This window comes from Podarcis filfolensis (genome assembly GCF_964270895.1).
Source record: "Podarcis filfolensis genome assembly, chromosome: 2".
Taxonomy (NCBI): domain Eukaryota; kingdom Metazoa; phylum Chordata; class Lepidosauria; order Squamata; family Lacertidae; genus Podarcis; species Podarcis filfolensis.
The window spans coordinates 50515107-50539751 of record NC_139605.1 but is presented as its reverse complement, the minus strand read 5'-3'; the positions used below and the strand labels follow the sequence as shown (position 1 = coordinate 50539751).

Genomic DNA, 24645 nt, shown 5'->3' with positions numbered 1-24645 from the left:
CCTCCCTGCCTCCAAATTTCCATTCCTGTGCCATTTCCCCCTTGCAGAGTCTGTTTCTGCAGTTTCACCTTATCTGCTTCATGCCTCGCTGTTGTGTTTTCTCAGTTGCCCACCTTTGTCGGTCCCAGAACATAGCCATATGGGGAGATGAATCTGTGCCCCTACCCAGTGCAGTTCCCGTCACAGGCGCTGTCCAGTAGGAGCTTTGCAACCACTGTGCTTCCATGCATTGTTTTCTATTGCCACTTGCTCCTTTAGTATAATATGTATATATACAGACAATTTTTCTTAACTGACAGGATTTGACCCTTGATGGCTCTGTTCTCCCAGCCATAGATGATGGTCAATTGAAATGGTGATTTAGCAACTATTGGTGCGGCAGCCAGTGTTGTCATTTGTACCGACTTAAGCCTTTGGGATGTTATCGTTCTCTCCCAGAAGGGCTAATGCAGAAGCCTGAAAACAGGCAGAAATAAATTGCTTTCAGCTGTTTCTGAAATGAGCTTATAAGTGCAGTAAAATAAACACTTAAATGTGCGGCAAGCACTTTCCGGGAGGCTTAACATTGTGTTTTTATAAAGGTGACAGTGGGTGGAAAAGGAAAAGCAGGGAAGAGCCAGGAACGCCCTGTCCCCACTGCAGATGAGGGACATGGACTGAGGTGGGGCCAGGGCTCCCCCCAGGTATAAGCTGGAGGAATGGACAAGAGGTGTCTAAAACAACAACGGCTGCACCACATCAGTGAGATTGAGGGACATGGACTGGGGAAGAGAGTTTGTTTGGAGAAGTAATTTTTTTTTGTAAAAAAAGGAAAGAAAAAGGTTTCTGTCTGTTAAAAAGCAGAGAATTAGAGTGGGTGGAATACAGGGGAAGGCAGGGAGGATGGCAAAGGAACACTTGCTTTGGAGTCGAGGGCGGGAGGATGTGGAAGAACTACCCCCAAAATGGATTCTCTCTAAATTTAGTTTCGTTAAGTCAGGTCTCCCAAATTCCTCTGCATTTGTTTCCGTCTTTAAGCTTCTGTCATGGTCTAAATTTAAATCATTTTAAAAAGTATACCTCTTTTGCTCGGTGTTAGGAGTGCAAGAGAAGCACCAAATTGTATTGTTCTTTGCTGGAAACGCTGAAAAGGATTTGCTTTTCTGGGGGATGTTACTTGGACTGACGTTCAGCTGGTGTGGACTGGAAAAAACCAATGCAGGATAATTTCTCCCTTCCCAGACTTAGAGCTCCAAATAGTGACTTATTTCTTGTCTGTATTACTTGTTTGCCACACACCCTGCAGTATCTGTACTGACCATGTAGAGGTACGAGGTGCTGATAGCTGGGTAGCAAGTTAGAGGTGGGGGGTGTGCATTTTAGGCACAAAACATACAAATGTCCCTCCCTCCCACCCATTTTTCTCTAATAATCAGAGTTTACCTGGAGCTTTGTGTGTACCTGATTTCAACGTTCCGTATGTTGGAAAAGTTCCATAAATATTGAAACCAAGTGTCATGTTATATAGACTACTGGAGCTTGCACCAAATGTTGCGGTGTGGAGTGAGCCTTTCTAGTCACACGCTCTCTCGGGGCACTCCACTCCACCCCCACTGCCCCCTGTTTTCTGTCTACCCACCCCCCTCCACATAGTCGGAGTCAGCATTCCAGCTGACTAAGCATGCATAATCGTGTTTGGGGATTTCCCTAGCAAGGGTTTCCTCCCCCCACCAAATATTTTGCCATTCTGCAAACCTTTCCCCAAGCCCACTGATGTCTCTCTCTTGAGCAAGTGTTCTGGCACTTGGAGAAATTGAGATCGCTCACAGTATATGCAGATAGCATCCGCAGCAAAGTGTTGCAGTGTGGAACAATGCTGGCCGTGCCATTCCCCTTCCTCTTCTCCCCTAGTTCCTTTCCCTCCTCTCCCCCATTCCATGGCCACTGAGTGTGTTTAGTTTTCATTGGGCTGTTTTTTGAGACTTGCTTCCCCACTTAAGTTTTTCACCTTTTTTTGGTACATTTGCAAACTTTTGGGGTTCACCCAGACCTGATGTTAGGTCCTTTTTTGTGCATAGATGGGGTTGTTTTGGCTGCATAAGGACTGACACTCAGAGAATGGCTAAATCTGATCAACTTCACACAACTTAGAGTTTGCCATTTTAAAAAATGCAGCCCACCCCAGCAGTTTCTGCCTTCCTCGATCTTTGACTTTGTAATCAGCTTGCCCTGCCCGTTACACTTCCACATATTGCAGAAGGCAATATCTTCAAGTATGTGCAGAAGACCATTCTTTCACCACCATTCAATCACAACCAGCCCCCTAACATATCAGACCCATGTACAAAAGATACAGCCCTACAGTCTTTCTGTCCACCCACCTCTCATTTCCTTGTTCAGCAAGTCAGTCGAAATAATCCCAGCCCAGTTATCACCTCTCGTTCTGCACCCTTCTCTGAATATTCATGTCGATATTTCTGCTGACAGGCGCCCAGCTCTGCCTCTGCCCATCGCCATCCCTGCACGGCTCAGTGGTTAGGACAGAGAGTCCTTCTCTGTTCAGAGCTTCTTTTTCCTGGGTCAACGTGCAGGGCCTCTGTTGTCACTGTGGCAGGAGAGATGTCAGAATTGGTTATCACCGGTGAAAGCCTAAACAGTGGCATCTCTCCCTGCCTCCCTCGCTTCTCCTGACAACACAGAGAGAGTACTTTGCAGACAGAATTCGTCTGCGATTGCAACTGTTCATGCTCCTGGTTGGATGCCATAATTCGCAAACAGAAGTAAATGAATTGTCCCTGGGCAGGCAGATACATTCTCTCCGTCCCCTTGTCCTGGGACACTCCAGAGTCTCCTGCCAGCGTCAGAGGGATCAACGCCATCCTCAGCAATTTCCACCTCCCAAACTGTTGCCCAGCTTGAGGGGGGCGCAGGGGGAAGGGGCCTTCTATCAGTGGAGGGGACACCAACTGGATGCAACCCACAAGGAGCTGCTTGGTACAGAGTTGAGGCATTGCTCCGTTTCACCTAGCAAGTCCTTGCAGCTTCTCTCCCAGCTCTTGAGCCAAGGTCTTTGCTGACCCTCCATTCGAGAGAGGAATTGAGCTTGGGAGCTTATGGGTTGTGCTGCACCACATGCTCTCCATTTGGAAAGACATTCATGCTGGTGGCCCAACTGTAAGGACAAGATATTGTGCAAAGGATCCACATTTCTGGGCTGTGGGGATCAGAAGCTCTGATTCCATCCTCCCAGTTTTCCATTTTGGAACTGATGCTACAAAGCCAAGGGGCAGTTAGCTTAAATCCCTCCTATCATGCTCCATTTTGACCCTTTTTTCCTAGCACTGCCAAGGAATCATTACACCCTTGTCAAGGTGCAGGGATTGTCCCCTCCATCATGCATGTGGGTATCATTACCTCCTGATGCATGTTAGTGAATGGAGATGCCTCTCATTAAGGACAATTCTTGCCTTGCTACTTAATGAGACAACAGCTATGTAACCTTGCTCTGGAATGGATTTTCAGTCCAGGAACCAAGTCTCCTGTTATTCCTTAACTTATTATTACAGAAGACAGCACTTCTGAGCACATACAGAACATCTCTCTCTTGCCACTGTGCCATCACAACTGGCCTAAGCGGTGCCTGGGTAGAAAGCCCAGGTCCAGGCAGGCTTGTGCCTTCTGTCGTCTCGTTTTACAGAAGTAGCAATGTTCTTGTTCAGAATTGCCTTGCTACGAGCCTTATTTTAGTTTTATTTGATTTAAGCTGCTTTTTGCCTGTGTCTTGCAGGGTAAAACAGCCCAGGTAAGTGCTTTTTGTTGCTTGCTTTCTATCATTTCTCTGTCTTTCCAATTTCCTTGAGTGAAGGGCAGAGCTCTGACGACAAAAGCCTGAAATACGTATTAGTACTGGTATCTTTTCCATAGGCTCAAGTACTAGTGACGCACACACAGAGAGAGGTTTAACTGGGCAATCTTTGTATCTCAAGGTGCTAGCATCATGTTAGGCATTTAACATGTAAGGGCCCATCCCTGTCCCCGGCTTCGCTAAGCCCTTTAAAACTTAAGATTGCCCCTTTCTCCCTCTGCTTTAGTTTTCAAGTGCCCTTGGCATGTCTAAGTAGACTAAGGGGCAGAATTTATTAGACTCGACAATTAGGTAAGGAACGCTAGCAGATCCCCATTGATAAGCCTCTGCTAGCCTTGACCTGTTTGTTTACTGGAGGCAAATGGCTGGTGATAACAGTTCTGGACCAGTAGGGGAAAATGGCACACGTTATTGACTGCAGGTTTCATAATCAAGCAGTGGATTTTAGCTGGTGCTAGAAGGGGGCCTCTGCTGCTTTAAAGGGTGGTGGTGGAAATCAGTGTGCTGTGAGTTGTATTTCTTCCATGCTTGCCTTTCTGTGCCTAACGCATGAGTGCCTGTTTGTGCAGTGCTTCTGTGCTCTTTCACCCCAAGAGAGAGGTTGCTGAGTGTTTGGAGTGTTGCTTTTCTGTGACTTGCCTGACTTCCCAGGACGGCATTCAGGTGGCCCATTAGGCACATCTCGGCGTTTCTTTCCCAACCTTCTAGTGTTCAGGTTGAATGCTCTCAAAACTAGTTTTGTCCTTTTCAAAAGCTCTCTGTCGTAGTACTCTGTCATGTTCTTGCATCAGAGTCACATCAGTGTTGGAAAAGCAAGCTGTGTAAGTAGCCTAAAGGAAATGGGACAATTGAACAGCACCGCCCTGTGCATGTTTACTCAGAAGTAAGTCCCTTTGAGTTCACTAAAAACTTGCTCCCAGGTTTTATTTTTAATATCCCTTCGTCCCTGTGCAGCAAAAAAGGCGTCAGTCTTCTTGCGTAAGATCGTTTTGGCTGTGCACGGCTGTTTCCCCATGGGAAATGCTTGAAGGCCGAATCCTTTTGCACTCCTGTTCTTCAAATCCAAAGGACGTTAAGAGGGTTTCCCCTCCCCCCCCCACATCACTTTTAAATATAATACAAATTTCTAAGGTTTTGAAAGCAGTAGTAAATCGCAAATTAGAAGTGCCCATGGATCATAGGAGCCAACTCCTAGAGACCAAGGTACCTTTGCACACCCCTCCAATGAAATAATTGAGGGGACAACCCCCCAAAAGTTGATGGGCACTGCCACTCAGATGGTGGGCATGTATCGTGTTTTGTGATCAGTTATGTGGTGTGAGGCTTAGCTGTCCGTCCGTCCCCGGTCAAATATTTTATTCAAGTTGGCACCCCTGCCTTGGATAAGATGGATTTGGTTAAAATAGTACTATTTTTATTGGAAAAGAGGTGCTGGAACTCACCATGAATGCCTCCTTCTTTCTCTTAGAATGGCAATGGCACCCACCTGAGAGGTGCTGGAATTGCGTTCTGCCAAGTTCACTCTGAAAAAAAAAGCTGTGGTTAAAATGCATCATAGAGAAAGCTGTGAGGTTTTCATGGGATCGTTCTCTACACTGAATATGAAAACTCTATGCAGTATCTAAAAACCATTTTGAATGACTGCTGTGTGTTCACATGCGCTAGAATGTGCATGCCAGGTTGGAAAGTTTTTGAATGCGGCCACCATTGAAATGTTCTACTCTGTATAATAAATCATTTGGCAATTATGACAATTATATCACTTTAAAACATTTGTTAATTTGGAGAGGCATAGAAATAAAAATGGGGACTTCAATGTGTGTGTCAAGGCAAGTGTGCAAGGTATTTGGAGTGTGGCACGCAGTACTGAACGGTGTCTCTGAAATGGCAGTAATTTGTGTTAGTTCAGAAATACCCAAGAATGAATGTGAAGACTTCAGTCGTATACCTTGTTCTATAGAGTTAGAAAAAATGGGCTGTCAAATAATCCAAATGTTACACCAGTGCAGATTTCCTTCTGAAATCTCAGGTGTAAAGGTGCTACTGACTCTTTTGGGGAGGCAATATTTTGTGCTTTTAGTGCATACCATTAAGATTACTCTGATTGTGGATGTTTACCAAAGAGAAGTAGAGAAATGATTGATACCATATTTGGCTGAGTTCCAAGGGCAGGCTTAAGACCTGGGAATTTCCGGACTTTCAGCATTAAACCCTTCCATCTTATTCTGGTTTCTTGTAACAGAACATAAAAATGCACTTGAAAGTTCTTTAGCCCATCTGAAACCTGCATAGTTCTTTAGCTCAAATTAACATAGGAGTGATTTCTTAAGACAGAATTGTAGTTTCTCTTAGAACTTTTTATTGCAATGTTTATCTTCAGAGACAGAGAGAGAACAGTTTAGCATTTCCTTTTCAGGGTCCAAGGCTGCAACCCTCTAGACACAGTTACCTGGTTGTATGTCCCACCAAAGTCAATAGGGCTTTCTTCTGAGTAGACATACATAGGATCACACTGTGAACAACTAGGGGCCCAAACCAGCCACCCATTCACCCGCTTGCCATACTAGATGTGAAATGTGTCTGGAGAAAGTAGCATTTATGGTAACAAAAGTTGCTGGCAGATTTCTTTTTAGGAGATGGAGGTTGATGCGCTGACCCATAGTCCATGTCTCCGTTCAGGAAAACTGGCTGATGCTCAGGGTCATGTTACCTCGAAAAACATTGTTCTGTCAATAAATCCTGTCACTTGAACCAAGTGGGCCTCTTCGTTCCACTGCAGAGTCTGTGACTGACAGGTGGTTCTGAACCCTAAAGCACGATGGCTTCGCTTATTCAATTTAAGTCAGTACTTTATTGTACTGTGCTAGTCCACAAGTCAGTATATCAAACATGGTCTTCTTTGGAAATTATCCAAAAAGTAGATCCCAGTGTTTTCCATTGCAGGTTAACCACATCTTATCTGTTATGGAAGATTCTAAACCAACTGCAACCTGTGGTTTATGATCCTGACTTGTTCTGTAACTGGTAAACATAGTTTCTTGGATCAGAGGAAACATGAAACTGTGGTTAAGTAGAGACTTCCTGGTTAATTGTAGTCCATTCACAGGGACGAGCAAAGTGCTGTGTGCATGGCCAAAAGGCTCATTATTTTTTAATTTGTTCTTTGTGTCTTTCTTCAATGATACCTTTTCCCCAAAAGAAACAATATAACAAAACAAAGTATAGGTTACTGAAGGCCTGAAAATACCATACACATATTATAAGCAAAACCAAACATTATCATTAATTTAAGAGAGTTATTCATGGAATTAGCAATTATAATATGTTCATATAGCAATCAAGTCCTTTCAATAATATTGTTATTAAGCCAAATAAGATAATCTGAATGCGGCCATTCTGTATTTTGCTTTCCTCTTCATCTTCTCTGCATATTTCTGTATGAAGGAATTGTGTGGCATTCCTTCTAGTTTTTGTGAAAGTAACCCTGTGTGAATGAACTCCATTAGAAGGCCTGTGGTAAATGCATGAAACTATTTTACTGTCTTGTGCACAATGTCAGGGTTTGCTAAAACGTTTAGATACCGCAAAGCCTTTCTTTAGTGTGGCTCAAACTCTGATCCATTTCTGTATTGGTGATCCTCCTTTCTGGAGGGCTTTAGTACAGAGCTAACCTTGTTGCCATTTTGTTTTGCATGTGCTCCAAGGATCTTCATTCCCTGGCCTCCAGCAGTGAGATGGTAGGCCCTTGTCCTCCTCAAAGTCTATTTCACTTTTTTTGGTGACAATTCCCCAATACACTGGTATATAGCATTATCCATTGTCCTCTACAAAGAACAGTTTTCTCAAATGGTTCTGCATTTATTTGCTGTTCTTGTTTCTTCTCTTCACTTGCCCTCAGTACGTACTCAGATTCCCAGGAGTCTCACACTGAGAAGATGGTAGGCTTGGTGATGTGTGTTCCTCCTCCCTCACAGTTATGTTTTCCTTATGGAGCTCCTTCTCTTGCATGTGCCAGCTCTCACCTCAAGCTCAAAGCCTCTTTTCAAGAGGAAGTGCTACTGTCGTTCTATAGAAGCCACTTCACCCAGCAGCTTGTAATGCAACCATTTTCAGAAATAGTAAACAATTATTGTCTCCTTCCTGCCTCAGCAGTGTGTTGAGCTAATCCATTGTAGTCCCTCATGGTGTGGTGAGATGTTCCAGTCTCAAGTCAGCCAACATCTCTTCAGGCATGCCACCCTCCCTCTCTGTGCCTCTGTTTCTCTCTCCAAATGCCTTATTGGGGTATCCTAAACATTACTGATGCAATCTTTGTGGAGCACAGAGCAATGCAAATACTGAAATATAAATATGACTCCTTAAAATTAGCCTCATTAAAATATTTTGTAAACCTTGAGTTTTCCCCAAGCCTGTTGACACTCCCCCCTTGTGCATGGATGTTGCCATGTTGGGTATATATAAGATTCACAGTTGTGGAATTAATTTATCATTTAACTATAGAGTAATGTGGGGGGTGGGGAGGTCAGGAATCAGTGGGACTCTAGGGCTTCCTTATTTCTCAGCCTGCTGGCTCTCTCTTGTGCCATTGCAAGAAGGTGAGGGCTAAAGAGTCTTTTTAGCCTCTGTTTTTATTACTTTACATTTAAAGTAAGTTCAGACTCACTTCTGAGCTACCAAGTATCATAGTAAGTTACCTAGTTTGTTTATTCATTTGATTGTATTTATAGTCCATGTTAACTTCAAGCACCTCAAAAGCAGTATACATAGTCTTCACCCCAACCCGAACTATATCAAAACTTGTAGGGTAGCGAGGCTGAGAGATTGTGACTGGCCCCAAATCATGCCATTTTGTGCATGAATGGGAATTTGAACCCTGGGCTCCCAGTCCTATTTCAACACTCTATCCACCATACCACACTGGCTCTCATTTGCTTGGGAACTTTGTTTATACAGTGAAGTGGAGGATATATGGCTGAACCCCTGTACATTTTCTTGGCTGGTCTTTCCCTGTGAAAGTGGGACAGATTATGTTGCTAGTGCTGCCTTCTTATAATATGAACTGAGAAATTTTCTAGAAGAGGAAATGCTGACCTGAATAGCGAATGGCATTCTTATGAAAGTGCATAATGTGACGTTTAGTGTGAGTGTTTTGTGGGAAGATGTTAATGCTGCCCTCCTGTTGCACTTCTGCACCATGCAGATGTAGGCAAAGCCTTGCAGACACAACCTCAGCCTCTTTGGCTTCCCAGGGCCATTGTCCAACCGAAAGCATTTGGCAACATTTTTGGATGGCGTTCCCTGCCCCCCCATGTTTGACTCTTATTATACTGGTCAACAGAAAAAGTAATTGTGTGCTTTCCATTGAAAAATGGCCACATCCTCATTGCACACAATACGAAACAAAAACCTACAAGCAACACTCGAAACCACTTCCCCAGCCATTGTGCAATCAGTCACGTACGCTTGCTTGGCCCCACTGAGTGCATGCTCAAGACTGTGGGACTGAAGCCATCATCTTTAAGTTCAGCGGGGGTTTGAAAAGCTGGCTGGTTCCTTCCACCCCCAAAGTCAAGGCAGAACCCATTGCAGAAATTTCACCTCCAAAAAATGGGCATCTGTGCCTAGTGAAGCAGCTCTTCTGTATCTGAGGTGGTATACCTGTTGGCAACATTTCAGACTAGGAGTGGGGAATCTCTTTCAGCCTGAGGACTATGTTACCTTACGGGCAACCTTGGAAGGGTGGGCACATGCCAGTGGTGGGTGAGGCCAGAGGCAAAGGTAGACTGAGCAATGGGTGTAACAGCAGGCTGGATTCCAGCCTCACAAAAGCCAGAGGTTTTGACACTATCCCACACTGCTCTCTATCTGTTTAGGGAAGCTTTTAATGTTTAATAGATTATTGTATTTTAATATTCTGTTGGAAGCTGCCCAGGTGGCTGGGGAAACCCAGCCAGATGGGCGGGGTATAAATAAATTATTATTATTATTATTATCATCCTGCAAACAAGGACACAGTCCAGGCAGGCAAAGGCACTCTTGTGGTGAGGCAGAGCAGTGAGATGGGTGGGATGGCACAGCTGGGGGAAAGTTTCAAGGGCCTAGAGGGCCGCATTTTTAACCCATGGGGCAGATGTTTTCCACCCCCTTTTTAAGGATTGTGTTCTCCTGGAGTGCTTAGCGGCCCTTCTTGGCTATTAGCTCAGCCCACAATATGTGAAGACTTTCAGGTAACTCTTTTCTCTTGTCTCTGTCACAATGTGACTCCGTTTCCCTACGTTCTGCATGACAGATGGTAGTGGGCTGTTGCTGCTGCCCATCAGTGGTTGAATACCCTCACCTTGAGGAGGTAGGCGGCGTTGCCTGCATTTTGCTTTCTGCTCTCGCTGGGGTTGTGGTGGGGAATTCTTTCTCTTGATTGCCAGTTTGGTTGCATCCTTCTCTGTGTTCTCTCAAAGAAACAAACATTCCCAACAAAGCAGAGTTCCGTCCCTGTGATGCTCACCAAGTGAGTGTGGGTCCCATTTTTCTAAATGGCCTTGAGAGAAATAAGTTCCCTAATGGGAGATGTGAATTTCTAACAGAAAGAATCTGATCCCTGCCTTCCTTTTTGGAGTGATTTTGGTGTATACTGGTGAGCGAGTTTTGCTGATAGTGTAATCTGGATGGTCATTAGAGATCTTCACTAATTCAGGGCCTATTCTGTGGAGGATTCCGTGCAACGCATGTAATTGCTTAAATGCTATCGTGATAAATGTGGCACAGAGTGAGTGCTCTTGGATAAAAAAAATAATCACAGGAATTCAAGATAAATATGTTAAAGGGGGTGTTTATTTTTGAATTTGAAGGACATCAGGACAATCCTTACATTTCAACCAAAGAATGTGGAAGCCTCTCCCAGTTTCTGTCTCGTGATGATAAACTTAGTAGGCTGCTTTGGGAACGCATAGATAATGCCTCTGTATAGTAAGGATTTGTGCAGCTGACATTGGGAGAGTGTTCCCTACACCGTGGGCAAGAGTTTAACTGATTTATTTACTGCATAGCATTGAATGAGACCATCCCTGTAGTCTCAGGTCCAAGCAGATTGCTATGTGATCTCCTGGCTTCCATTTTAAATCCTGATCCTCATTCGAACGCTGGGGCTGGCTGAGACAAAATGTTGGCCTTCAGAGCATTTTCAAAAAATTGGGTGCTGCAGTCCCAGTGAAAATGCCCCCCAGACATCATCTGCTACCCTCAGGAAGAAAGCTTCTGTTGATGCTTCCTTCCCAGAATGGGGTTGCAACTTCAGAAGTGGGGAGGAATCCCAATTGTGGCAGGATCTGTAATTTTCTGTGTATACTACATAGGACTGTTCAGGACATCTAAACTGCCATTCACCACCACCTCATGTGGCTGCAAGTTCCTTAAATGAAGAACTACTTTCTTATGTCTGTCCTAAACGGCGTTTTCACAAGTTTGTCTTGTAGTTTTGGGTTCTCTGCCTCCTTTGTAGTAAGTAATACAGGGGTAGCCAACATGGTGCCCTGCAGATGTTGCTAGACTTCAGCTCTCCTCAGTCCCAGCCAGCATGACCCAACTGGCTACTCCTGAAATAATACAGCATGATCTATTTTAAGTAGTATTATTTTCAGGCATTCCACATTTCCGGCTTTCTAACTGTGTCACTCATGGATTCTTCTACAGACCAGTTCCTTATTCTGATACTTAATATATTCCAAATTATATATCGGCAGAGCTGGGATTTTAATAATTTTTCATCTACCGGAAAATGACATTTCTCTCTCATGATAAAAAGCAAAGCCTCGCTTTCACTCCTTTATCAAGAACGAAAGTGAAATATTGATAGTTACTCAATGAAGCGTGTGACCTATTTCTTGCTCTTCTATTAAGCAGGGAGCAAAAAGCTAATGATTTTTCCTCTGGTGACACTGTGCAAAGCCTTATAAGGCTGTGGTCTACAGCTACTTGCAGTTATTTTGGAATGAATTTATTATTAATATTTTTAAGCTAAGAGAGACTGCCAGGATGTATATGTTTTAGTGCACCAAAGTCGCCAGAATTAGTCACAACATTTCCCCTTCTTAAGACTGTATTTTAATTATTTTTTAAAACATGTGACATTTGAACTGCAACAATTAACCAGTTTCATAAATCTAATGAGAAACTTCCTTTCTCTCTCCTCTGTAAATCTTGTCCCACCCCTCCACAAAAAGACTTCTCTGATTTAAAAACAAGACAAAACATGGGCAGGTACAAAAGAATATGGTGTGTGTGGTGGAGAGGGGTTGGATAAAGATCAGAACAGATGTACAATTTGGTTTTCAATGAATGCTTCTATTCAGAACATATGGAATACACTTGACCAAAAATTGGGGAGGGCTTGCATGTGTTTTTCTTTACAGCTGGGCTAATGTTAGGGGCTAGCTCAAGGAGCCTGATTTCTGGGTCTTTTGTGCTGGGCCCCATATCTTCTGCCCCTTTCCTCAACTTAAACTTTGCAAAGCACAGTGCTGGCGAGACCCCAGCCACTCACCGTCTTAATTTGCTCAGAGGCCTAAATTTGTGCACATATATATATATGAGCACATGCAAATTTCTTTCATATTCCATTTCCCAGAGGGTTTTTTAGGTACTGAGAAGCGCCCCTGCTTGCAACTGCCTACCAAACCTGGTGGTGGTGTTTTGAAAGCAGACTTTGCCAGTGCCTCAGTGCAAATCCTGCCCCAGGATTCTTCTTCTGGCCTCCAGACTGATCCTTTTACTCTGCAACTGCATCGGTCTAGGGAGCAGGGCACCAGGCTTCTCCACTGGTCCTCTCCTTGGTCCAGCATTGTGGACAGGCTCCATCCCCATGTACCATGGCAGCTGCTAGCAGCCCCTTGCCACAGGCTCTTTCCCTTCCAGGGTGCATCAGCTTCTGAGCGCCCCGAGTCCCAGCAGCATGGCTTGTGTTTTGCTGTCACCTTTGTTGCTTTCCTCCTTCCTTCATTTCACCTCTGTTCCTTTCCCCCCATCCCCACCCCTGTTAAACAGGTCAAGACTGAAATCAGCGTCGAAAGCAAACACCAGACCCTCCAGGGACTGGCTTTTCCTTTGCAGCCAGAAGCTCAGCAGGCCATCCAGTTACTAAAACAGAAGAAGATCAATTACATCCAGCTGGTGAGAAGTCCGTTTTTCACTATTCGGTTTGGCCTTTTGAACACCTCTTGGACTTCTGTGCAAGCCCTGCTTGTTCAAAGGCTCTTGGTTTCCCCCGAGCCAAATGTTGTTCTGAAGTGTGTCTTCTTGCCTTTGTTTATACAGAAGCTGGACCTGGAACGGGAGACCATAGATTTGGTCCACACCAACGCCACTGAGATAGCAGACCTGCCTAAAAGAATTCCTCAGGATTCGGCCCGTTACCACTTCTTCCTGTATAAGCACTCTCACGAGGGAGATTATCTGGAGTCAGTTGGTAAGACAGCCTTGTCTTTGTCTTTTTTTACAGACCAGAATTTTGCTTGCCCTTTGCAAACTGTATCTGTGCCTGTCCATTCTTTCATTCATTCATCCTTCCTTCCCTCCCTCTGGACAGGCATAGGAATTTATTTTCTGAATGTATCAAAGGGCTCTCCCCACCAGTGCAGGTTCTTCTGTCCATGAATCTGGGGAACTGTGAGAATGTGCCTTTTAAGTCCTTTCTGATGATACGTATTTGCTCATGCAATTTCTCCAGTGCCAGAAGCCTCATAAGCCATTGGTTTAGTGCAGTGATGGCCCAACTTGGTCCTCCAGCTGTTTTGGGACTACAGTTCCCATCATTCTTGACCACTGGTCCTGTTAGCTAGGGATGATGAGAGTTGTAGTCACATAACAGCTGGAGGGCCAAGTTTGGCCATCACTGGTTTAGTGCAAAGAATTCCGATATAACCAATACTAGAACTTTTGAAAACAATACAGTACATGAAAAGGAAGATGCTCGTCTGCAAAACTTTTTCCTACTCTTTGTGTTCTGCACTTCCTGCATTATAGTTATTGCATGCATGGTTTCGCTCCTTATAGTTTTGTGGAATTAATCATGGCCGGACCCAGGGATGACTGATTGCCCTGTTTCCTCTTCCTTGCAGTATTTATCTACTCCATGCCTGGTTACAAATGTAGCATCAAGGAGCGCATGTTGTACTCCAGCTGCAAGAGCCGACTGCTTGACTCCGTGGAACAAGATTTCCGCCTAGAGATTGCAAAGAAGGTAAGCCTAGGCTGCCGCCACCCCTTGACCCTTAAATTTATATTTGATGAAATCCTCCTCCTTCCATATGGACACTGGGAGCTGTGGATGGTGTGAAGGACTGTTGGGACAGCAGATGAAGATTCTTCCGGAGGAATTCCTCAGGACCCAGTATATAACTTGGGGAAGTGTCCCGACGTTGGTCTTAAAAATCTTAAGACCAATCATTAAAAAAATATTTAAATACTTTAGTAGCAGAAGATCAGCTAGAGAGGCAGTTGGGCTTTTGGATGACAAGGGTGTCAAATATGTGTTAAAGAAGGAAAAAGAGACTGCAGGAAAGCTGAATGAATCAGCTGCATCTGTCTTCCCAGCAGAAGATGTAGGTCAGATCCTGGCCATCTAAGGAAACTGTGCCTTGTCCCTAAGATCAGATTGCAGATTAGAAAATTGCTGATTTTTTAAAAAAGGATCCAAGGGATTACAAGCCAGTTAGCTTAACGTGTTTTGGGGAAACTGGTGGAAACCATTATTAAGGATAGAAATACCAAGCATCTGAAAAAAGAGTTCTTTGCAGTCATGGGATGAGAGGACAGGTCCTCTCTTAGATGAGTAACGGCTTAAGGAAAAGGAAGCAGAGAATAGGAATAACTGGATAGTTCTCACAGTGGGGGGGGGGGGAGGAATGAAGGAACTCTTGGCCAAGAGAAATTTCAAAATTGTATGGCTGACCTACGGAATGATGAGAAGCTCGTTGCTCAGATGAGGAGCTGTGATACTCAGATTCTGGAGATGAAAAGTAGATCTGGTTGGAAGCAACATTTTAGAGTTGCTGCTGGATGGTAGAAATGATTTTGGGGAAAGAGGTGGACGAGGGAGGTAAGAGTGGCATTACGAGGAAGACAGTCCTTGTCTCATCTGAGATGTAGGTGTTTTCAGAGGCCAAGGCAGAGGACTGCATCTCCTCTTTCCTCTTTGCCAGATTGAAATTGATGATGGAGCTGAGCTGACAGCAGAGTTCCTGTATGATGAGGTCCACCCCAAGCAGCATGCCTTCAAGCAGGCCTTTGCCAAACCCAAGGGGCCTGTGGGAAAGAGGGGACAGAAGCGACTTATCAAAGGACCAGGCGAGAATGGTGAAGACAGTTAAACCCTCGTGGACAGGAGGACAGGTCAGGAAAGGGGCTGCGGGTGCCTACCAGCCTCCGGAATCGCAGCTCCAACCAAACCCACCTCTCTGCATCTGAGCCTGTCCACCGAACTCCAGAGCTGTTTCCTCCATCTCTTCTTTCAAAGTCGTCTCCGCCTGGTTTCATTAGGGGGAGGGAGGGTAGGAATCTGGGGGCAGGGAGGAAGAGAGAGAACCTGCAAGCCATTTCTCTTCCTTTTTGCTCTGTCGTTGTGTAAATCCTGGGAGGGGGGGGAAACCATAACTGTTCTAGATTGAAATGACTCTTAAAATTGATGCTCCTGTTTACTGCTTCATATTGTGACCTGGTTTACTTGGAAACAGCACCACTCAAAGGATTTTCTTCACCACCTATCTGGGGTGGGGTATTCACACGCAAAGAGCAGAACTCTACTCACTCCCCACAAAAACCCCTCCAAATGCCTTTTCTCTCACTGTTACAAAACAGTGCATCAATAGTCTTTGGAAATTCCCATACCATTAATGTCATGTTTTACCAAGATGGCAAGTTTGCCTAGGAGTTGACTCAGTACTCACTATTTGAGGTTTAAGGAGTGTGTTCCAGGGATTAACACTGCAGCAGGATCTCCCCTCCCCCTTTTTTGTTTAAAACCATGGAGTTGGTGGGGGAGGTGCTAGAGGTTAGTGGGATTTGCTCAAACGACACAGGTGTGTTGTTTGGATGTAGAAAAGCTGTTCATCTCCAGGCAGCTGAAGGAGAGCCTGATAGTTCCTGATAGTGGCTCTCATTTCACCAGTGAAGAGGCTTGGCGTCCAGTTCCAGGCCTTACCAGGTAGCCTTGTTTGTGGCGCCACAAATCCACACACAGGTCCTGGATGTCACTTTCCACTTTTATGAGTTTTGTAAAGCTATTTCTCCCCCAACCTCTTCTGCCTCACTTTGATGGCTCATTGCCTCACACTGTTGCAGCCACATGAGAAGACGAGAGCAATTAGAAATCAGGAAGTGCAATCCCTGCCCAGGTCCTCTTGGTTGGCTCCTTGACATTCTTAATTTAAGGCTGCCACTTCTTCTTTTTGTGTCACCTCCATGTATAGCTCTGGTATGCTTTACCACACGTTGCCACACCAGCGCCTCACCTTGCAGTTGGCTCCCAGCCAAATGGCCATGTCAGCTTACCTAGCTGTTGCTCTGACTTACAGGAACTGCCTTTTCTCAAGCTAGATGGTTCCAAATATTGCATTCAGCTGGCTGTTGGCTGTGAAGCCTTTGGGCTCCTCGGCCCAGTGATGTATTTGCTCAGGTGTCGTGCTCCTCCTCCTCCCTCAATCGTGACACCTGCACTGGCACCTGTAGGTTGCGATGCAAAACCAGGCTGATCCTTAGCTATACAGTAAAGCTTTGCCAAGCTAAGGGAATATTGGCACTTCCACAGGATGCTGAACGCTGAACGGGTTGTCTTCTTCATGGGATGCACTTTCCCCATGACAGATGTTGTTCACCGTGGCGGGAATGTTCTGTGCCCCAGAGTGATTGCTGCAGATCCACGTAAACCAGGTGGAAGGAAGGGGCAGCTGCTGGTGTGTTACCCATGTGCAGGGAGGCTGGAGCAGCTCATGATGGAAGGGCAGTTGCATTGCCAGGGGTGGTGGTGGTGGTGGTGGTAGAAGAAGTCTTCTCGATCTGCTGTGAATGCAAGAGTAGAGGTAGGCCCTGACTCAGCTCAAGCCAGCAATGTGACCCAGACTGGGGACTTCTGAAAACCATTGTAGTAGATGACAATGTGTTCATTCCATGGGGGTCACTGAATTTAACGTGCATGATTAAACTTCTCCTTCTGACCCCTGGGGAGCTTCGTAGTGGTCTGTTTTGTATCTCATAAAAAAAAAAAAATCCACACAAATGCTAAGCCTTTTTTCTCCCTGTTCTCTTTTTTTCTTTTCTTGCATAGCCAATTGTGTGGTGTTAGCTTGATGGCTTTGAATCGTGATTTCTTCCCTGCCCCTCCCTCCACCCCCCTTTTATGAAGTCAGTGTATTCTTTTGAAGTCTACAGAAGAGGCAGATAAGTTAAGCAGCAAGGAATGCTGCAACACTTGTGAAGGAAAGAGCCTGGGTTTTCTCTAGCTCGCTCATTCCCATGGTGGAAACAGCTGGGACTTGGGCCTGTGATTCAGGAAAGGAAGGGCAGGTTTCTCCAAGTTCAAAGCACACTGCCCTAGGGCAGTTTCAAGTATCTGGCTTTTTAAAAATGATTTAAAAAATACAGAACAGCTCATGCCATAATTTCAGAGGAGAAACCTAAATTTTAACTCTCCCATAATCTTTTTATTTTCTTGAGAGGTATGCTGGAAGGGTTTGGAAGAACCATCTCTTCTAGCTTTTAAGAATTTCCTCCACATTGGGCAGCAGGCCTTGCTTCCAGTATGTAGCGATAAGAAGACATTGATTAGGTTCAAAGTTTGGCCTAGCTCAGCATGTCATGTTCAGCCAACAAGATCCAGATTCAAATAGGGATAATGAAATCCTCTACTGGGGGTTTCCTCTCTCATTTGCCTATATTTTCTGTGACCAAAACCCAAACTGTCAAGCTACATTCAGGGACTGCAGTGGTAGGTTGTCTCACTCCTCCACCCCCAATTCTTGTTCGTGGAACACCGTAACTGTTGACAACTATAGGCCAGGAGTGGCCAAGCTGGTGCACTCCACATGTCAAACTCCAATTCCCATCAGCCCCTGCTAGCATGATGGGAGTTGCATTCAAACAACATTTGAAGGACACCACACTGGCTGTCCCTGCTCTAGGCTCCCCAGCCGCCATTATTTGGCTTATCCCTAACCCCCCACCTCCCAGTAACAATCCTGTGGGGCGAGTCTGCATTCTAGGTGGAGTGTGCTATGCACGTGTGGGGTTATCTAGCCCACCTGTGCTTTCATTCATGTGCTTCTGGATGTTGCCACCCTCTGTGGGCATTTTTACTGCCACTGTGAGACATAGTGAATCAGCGAAAAGCTTTCTTGTCTTGAGATAATGCATACTGGTGCCTCTGTCATCCCGTTCCCTCAGGAATGTGCAAGAAGTCCAACATTTTTAAGAGCATCTACCCAAGGCCCAAGCAAAGGGACATCTAGATGTGAGCATTTGCTGACTCGGATGCATTTTCCATTCTGTAGCTGGAAGATGGTAACCAGCATGTCACAGAGGAGACATTTCTTTGGGATCCCCACCACTGCCAAAGATTAATAAAACAAGGATTTCATTCCATTTTAAGTTTGTCTAGCAAGGTCACTGTTGACATGTTCTCTGCCATGTTCTATTTAATGGATTAGCCCCATGTTCATTATCCCACAACATGTCCCAAAGGAATTTGGTGGCTAAAGCAACCAAGACCTAGCTTGGCCTTGTGTGATATTTGGACTCCATTAGATTGGTCTGAATCTATTCTTTTGCTGTATTAATTCAGAACATTACCATGTAATGGTGATGGTCCAATCAGCAGCCTCAAGTGCATGATCAGTTATAATTTGAGGACCTGTCAGAACGTCCATGAAGGAAAAAGAGAGAATTGGTAGCCTACGTCTCAGTACTCCCTTTCTTGTCTCATTTTCTCCTCTCCACTAACACTAAAGGCCAAATCTCAGGATTTCAGAGAGACTAGTTACAGAATCATTGTGTCTCCCACCGCCTACCCACTGACCCATGAACATGACTAGTGCCTGTGGTTACTCCACTATGTGATCTAAATATCTGGAGCTTCTCTCTTTTATGGACGGGTAACCCTTGTTTCCGAGGTGACGAGAAGACTTTCAAAATCAGCCATGCTGGATGATTATGTGACAATCCCATAAATATCCAGCCTTCCCGCACCCCATCCTTCACAAGTATCCATTCAATCTGCACAATAGAAAACTCCCCCCCCCACACACACACACCTTACCTGTTTTGGAGGAAACACCCCAGCACTGGAACACTTCTAAGCTGGAGAGGAATGTTACTCAGAGCATGGGATATCCTTCTTTCCATGGGTATCCTCAGGTATATCTGCCTGTGGAAATCATTTCCCACCCCTAAAACATTCTCCAAATTTATTAGGCTGGATTAGAATCAATGAGTCAAGATAACGTCGTAATTTTGCCATCTAGGAGTCAAGTCAGAGAAACAGAAGACATGGTTTCTTCCCCTTTAAAATGTTTCAGCTTATTTTAGTGGGCTCACTAATATTGCATCATTATGGTGGCCAAGGTAGTTGCTGCGCTCTCATTTGGAACTTGTTTTGACTTGAATCATTTTGGCGCTATATGGAAGCCCAGGGGCAATGTTTTGAAGGGCCCCAAAGTGGCAGGAGCCCATAGAGTGTTGAGACTATGCTACTACTGAAGAACAGTAGAGTATTCCTGCACGTGCTCGGTGGAGGCTGTGATAGGTTTAGTGCAGACTCTGCTCTAGCAGGTGCTTAGCTGTAGTGGCTGACAGGCAGGGCCAATGGACAGCGTGGTAAAAGTGATGAGTTCTTCGCAGCCGTCACTTGACTGTAACTTGCCACAGTGACGAGCAGGCCAGAAACTACCACTAGCTTATTCACACTAACAGCACGCAGAATCTTAACATGAGCACCAGAGGTTTGGAGAAACTTAGGAAATGCACATTCCTGATTGGACTGGGTGATGATGTGGATTTGTAGATTATGGGGGAGGCAGGGCACACTGTACTGAATGCTGTATTTTCTAAAAAATAAAAAGTATTTTTAAAACAGTTGGTTTTTGTGTGTTTCTTTAGTAGGTTGAGGCAGCTGCCTGCCCTGTGTTGGCTACTTGAAAGTTCAATATGCAAAGACCGCAACCTGGCAGAGACTCAGTCACTGGTGGTACAGGTGGTACTTCCGGTGGCTATTTCCGTGCACCAAAGGGAGATGGTGCTCCACTTGCTTCTAACAGCCCATCTCCCAAACTCTGTTGCTGCTCAGTTTACTGACTTGTTTCGAGAATGTTGCTGATGTTCTTCTGCCTTCTTGGCTGGTTCCAGCACAGCAGAGTGTACAGCAAGCGGAGAAATGTGAGATCTGTTTCTTTGTTGTTTTGCAGCTGCTCAGAAAAATCACAAAATATCCCTTTGATTTACTGCATAGAAAAGCTGTTCATCATCAGCATGCGCTTAAGGCTGAGAGCAACTTGCCCAAGTTAGAGTAGGTGTTTTGCAAGAGCATGAGGAGGAAGAATATTCTTGTGAAATAGAATGTACACACTTGACCCCAAGTGTACTTAATAGTAGCTGAAACTTGGCATTTTGGTGAGTATTCCTGCTTGAGGATCTTCAGATCTTGAGGATGAGTAGTTCTATTTGCTGTGAATTTTGTAATAAGTAGGGTAAGTTCCTAAGTGAGTAGAAAGAGGCATTCACCCATGTAATCTGGGTGGCTGCTCCCAGACTCTGGAGAAGGTAGACTGGCTCCCTCTTAGTGGGTCTTTCCACTAGCAAATGGAAGACCTTGTTCCAACGGGTTTTGCAGAATTGACTGCTTTTAATGAAAGGGCTGGTGTTGTGTTCTTTTTGTTGTGATTATTCATATGTTTAAACTAATTATCTATCTATCTATCATCTATCTATCTATCTATCTATCTATCTATCTATCTATCTATATCTAATCTATCGAGTTTTAATTCTATTAATGTTTAATTGTTTTTTAATGATAGTCCCCCCCCCCATTTTTAGTGATTCTTGTTTTTATTTATAAGCTGCCCTGAGTCCCATTTGGGGGGGGTGGGGGGAGTGAGGTATAAATAAATACATAATATTAATCCTGTTCATGTTCCCAGAATCAAGCCAGAGCTGCCATGCACATAATGGGACACAGTTATGGATCCTGTTCTTGTTCCTGTATGAGAGTCATTTCATTCTGAATCTCTTTATTCTCAGCACTAAGAACAGCTTGTGGCTAACAGTTTTAGGCACCTGTAGACCACAGTCTACTTCATCATAGGTGTGATAGGATGTGGGTTTCTTTAATAAGCTTGATGTGACATTCTGGCACATTGAGGTGAGTGAGGGGGACACTAGGAGGAAGGCACAGAAGTTCACATGTTCCGCACATGATAGCAAGTATCTGGCAGGTGAGGTCAAGGTCTCCTCATAGCAAAGCTACCCCCCAACTGCTTTGCTAGGACTGCAACTCAACCCAGCTTATTTTCGGCCCACATTCTTACCACACCAGTTTGGCCATGGGTCTTTGAGGGCTCAATTCATGCAATATCCCCCCACTTTTACCTACTTACTTAATCTTCCTGTAAACTATTATGTGTGGTATAGTGGCCTGTTTTCTAGATTGGAAAATGCACTCTTGTTGTCTTTCGTATTGGCTGCAAAAAATTTGTCTTTCACTCTTGTAAAAAAAGAAGTGTGCTTTACCTTCAGGGGCATTAATTTTCAAGCTAACATGTCCGCTTACCTATTACACTTCAACCATGTGTAACTGCTGGTATTTCCTATGGTGAAGCAGCAGCGTGCATCTCCCATCGGTTGGGGGAACAGGACATGATTGTGTGCCAATAGGCTGGGACTCCCAACCACTTGCCTAGTTGTGTGTTTGGAAATGGACGTCTCCCCATCACCCCTTCTGGTGTTCAGCCTTGCAAACCCCAGTGTGTGTGTAGCAAGCAGGTGTGTAAATTATGAATCAACCCCAGCCAATAATCATGCGTTCAGTTTCTAGGTAAAGGTCACTGTACTAATTTAGTCAAGCCTTTTCCTTAAGCGTTTGTGGTAGCCAGCTTGACGACAAGAATACAAGTTTGCGTCTCTGGAATGTGCAAGGGACAAGTCGGAGCAAAGGCAGGAATGCAGACCCCTCATAAAAAGGGAGATATTGTCTGTAGGCAGCTTGTAAGATCACCCTAATTGCTCTAAACTTAACCAGCAGTGTATAATCGTTAACTTCGCTGCAACTCTGTGGGAGGGCCAGAGCCAAAGGAATGTGATTGCCAGTTCCACAAAACAGCAAGTGCTGGCTTGTGCGCAGTCAAGTCTTCCTGCCCATTGCTTCAGACTCTTGTTTTCATTGATGCTGCATGCCTTGGTTGTATTATGGCTATAACTGGGGGTGTAACCTTCTTTTCGTGAGAGCCTCCATGCCTTCAGCAGCTGTGTGATAACCAGACATTAAATAGGTTTTGCCAAGGATGGGGAATGCGAAACATGCTGAATTCCTGCCTGTCAACACAGCTATGGAAGCTTCTGTTTTCCATTTGGGATTGCCACCCTTTCTCAGTCTCTCTCCTGGGGTCTCTCGGTGCTTAAAAGGAGGTAGCAATCATTGCCTACTGGGTAGATTTTGGTGCTGCTTAGCTTGCTTTTGAAGGTAACTCTGAATATCAATCAGTTCAGCTGGAGCACTGGAAGGAGGTAAGGTGGCTTTGCAAATGAATGGACTTCAAACTTTGAAGACACAGGTATGTTGCCTTGTTTTTTTTTAAGCAACACACACACACACCAGATGTTTGCATCTTGATCCTATTGGTATTTAGCAAAACCTTCCATTCTCAGTCTTTTTGGGTCTTGTAGGTTGTGGGTCCTAGTTGCTTGAAGACTTTATCCACAAGACAGCCTGGACTCATAACAAATTTTAATTCCATCTCGTGGAAAATAATGTTGCCCCTTAGATTACATAAATTGGTTATCCTTGGTTTATAAGGCCCTGGAACCATTTTTTCATAATTACAGGGGACAGATGCTCTCTAGGGGCAGGGGGGGGGGGTCTTCTAATGCAGGGATAAACGCAACTTCTGTATTCTGACCAGGTTTTACACTCGCACACCATCATGTCCTAGAATGCCAGCCTTGTGATGGGTCATCCCCCCCCCCACTTTCCCAGCTTTTGCCAATGTATTCTTGCAAAATCCAGGAAGTGGAAGAATAATTCATTTGATGTTTGTATATCAGTGCCAGCAAGGAAATGAACATACCCTTTTGGCCTTGTGTTGGAAAATAAACACCTGACTTTCCCTGGCAATTGTGATCAAAAGGTGTGGTAAGCCCCTCCCCTTCCCATGCCTGTTAAAAGTGGAAGCTAGGATTGGATCTCCTCTCTAATCCTTTGTTTTTTGATCTCATAAGCATAGGACAGAAAAGTTTGACTTGTTAAGGCAGGCGGAGGAACCACGTCAACGTTGTCTGAATGAATACTGAAAATTACATGGCATATAACCAACCAAAAATAAAATAAATAGAAGCACTAGCGATGGGATGAACATGAATGCTTGCTATCTCAGCATTTCCCAGGCCATCTTTCATGTGTTACTATTCTCCCATCATGGCTTAAATGGATGATTAAATATTGTGTAAATCTAAGTTGCAGCTTTTAATCATCTGGAGGGCCACAAGGTTCCACTATCTGATCTAGATCAATCTTGCAGCTGATGCTTGGGGGAGCATCTTACTGCCCACCCCCTCTGCCTCTTTTCCTATCTGTAGCAGCAGCCCAGGAGCAAAGGATAAGGTGGTGGCAGCAAAGAACCTTCCACTCACTCCTCCTTTTCATGACCCTTTGTTTTGTTCCTGCTCCCATCCCTGCTGCATAGCACAGACAAAAATGGCTGGGCCTGGGCAGGGGGAGAATTGATAAAACCAGGAGAGGACCTGCTGAAGGGAGCTGTGTCTGTGCTTCTCCTGCAACATTAGAGCTATGTGCCTGTGACTCTAGATTTGAGTCAACACCATGCACAGATGCGATGGCGGTGGCAGCAGCTCCTGAAAACTGTGCTGCAGATGTTGATGAGCTACAAGTCTCATCAGCCCCAGCCAGCATGGTGAATGATCATGGATCATGAGAGCTGTGGCCCTGCAAATGTTTCTGGACTACATGATCCCTGGAACATTTGCTATTGAGGGCTGCATTCTCTTACAGGTAATTGTTCAGGGAAGCAGGGCAGCTGTGGGCAGGGCTGAGGCCAGCAGGGGAGAAGAACCACTTCTTTTCTTCCACCCTTTCTCCCTGCTCAGCTGGCTGCTGGAGAAGTAGATTGCTGTTACCAGGAGTCTAACCTGGTTCTCTTGCAGAAGGCCTTTGGAATTAGGCTAGGTCTGCAGGTGGCCCACCCCAGTCTAGATCATAGTTTCTCATCTGGTGCTCCACAAACTCCATTCAGGTTGTCAAACAGTTTAGAGTATCTGTATTTGGCTCTGCAATTGATTTATTCTTTGTGGCGACTGAGATTAAGGCTTTTGACCTGAGATTACAGCTGACAAACATGACACCTGAGACTACAGAACTTCGCTCAGAAAAACAGGCACATCCATTGCAGCTGGAAAACAAAGACTACTCTTACGGTCTGTCAAGAACCTCCATGCACCCAATTTTTACATGGTCCATGGGTTTGTGGTAAGGGGGGATGTCTGAGAGCCACTGATCTTGAACAGCGGTGGTTATGGCTTTCAGTAGGTGACAATAT

At 44.9% G+C, this 24645-nt stretch overlaps 1 protein-coding gene across 4 annotated transcripts in view; it reads left to right on the top strand.

Annotated features, from left to right (window-relative positions):
- Positions 1-19957, top strand: part of TWF2 (twinfilin actin binding protein 2) — a 62172-nt gene extending 42215 nt beyond the window's left edge. For 2 of the 4 annotated variants that reach the window (XM_083603507.1, XM_083603508.1), the window contains 7 exons: positions 3767-3781; positions 7549-7581; positions 10134-10190; positions 12881-13006; positions 13151-13301; positions 13954-14075; positions 15037-19957. In XM_083603507.1, coding sequence (XP_083459633.1) covers positions 3767-3781; positions 7549-7581; positions 10134-10190; positions 12881-13006; positions 13151-13301; positions 13954-14075; positions 15037-15204 — 672 coding nt within the window. In that variant the 3' untranslated portion in view covers positions 15205-19957. The remainder of the gene's footprint in view (positions 1-3766; positions 3782-7548; positions 7582-10133; positions 10191-12880; positions 13007-13150; positions 13302-13953; positions 14076-15036) is intronic. The other 2 variants (XM_083603509.1, XM_083603510.1) reach the window with 2 other exon arrangements.
- The last annotated feature ends 4688 nt before the right edge of the window (positions 19958-24645 follow it).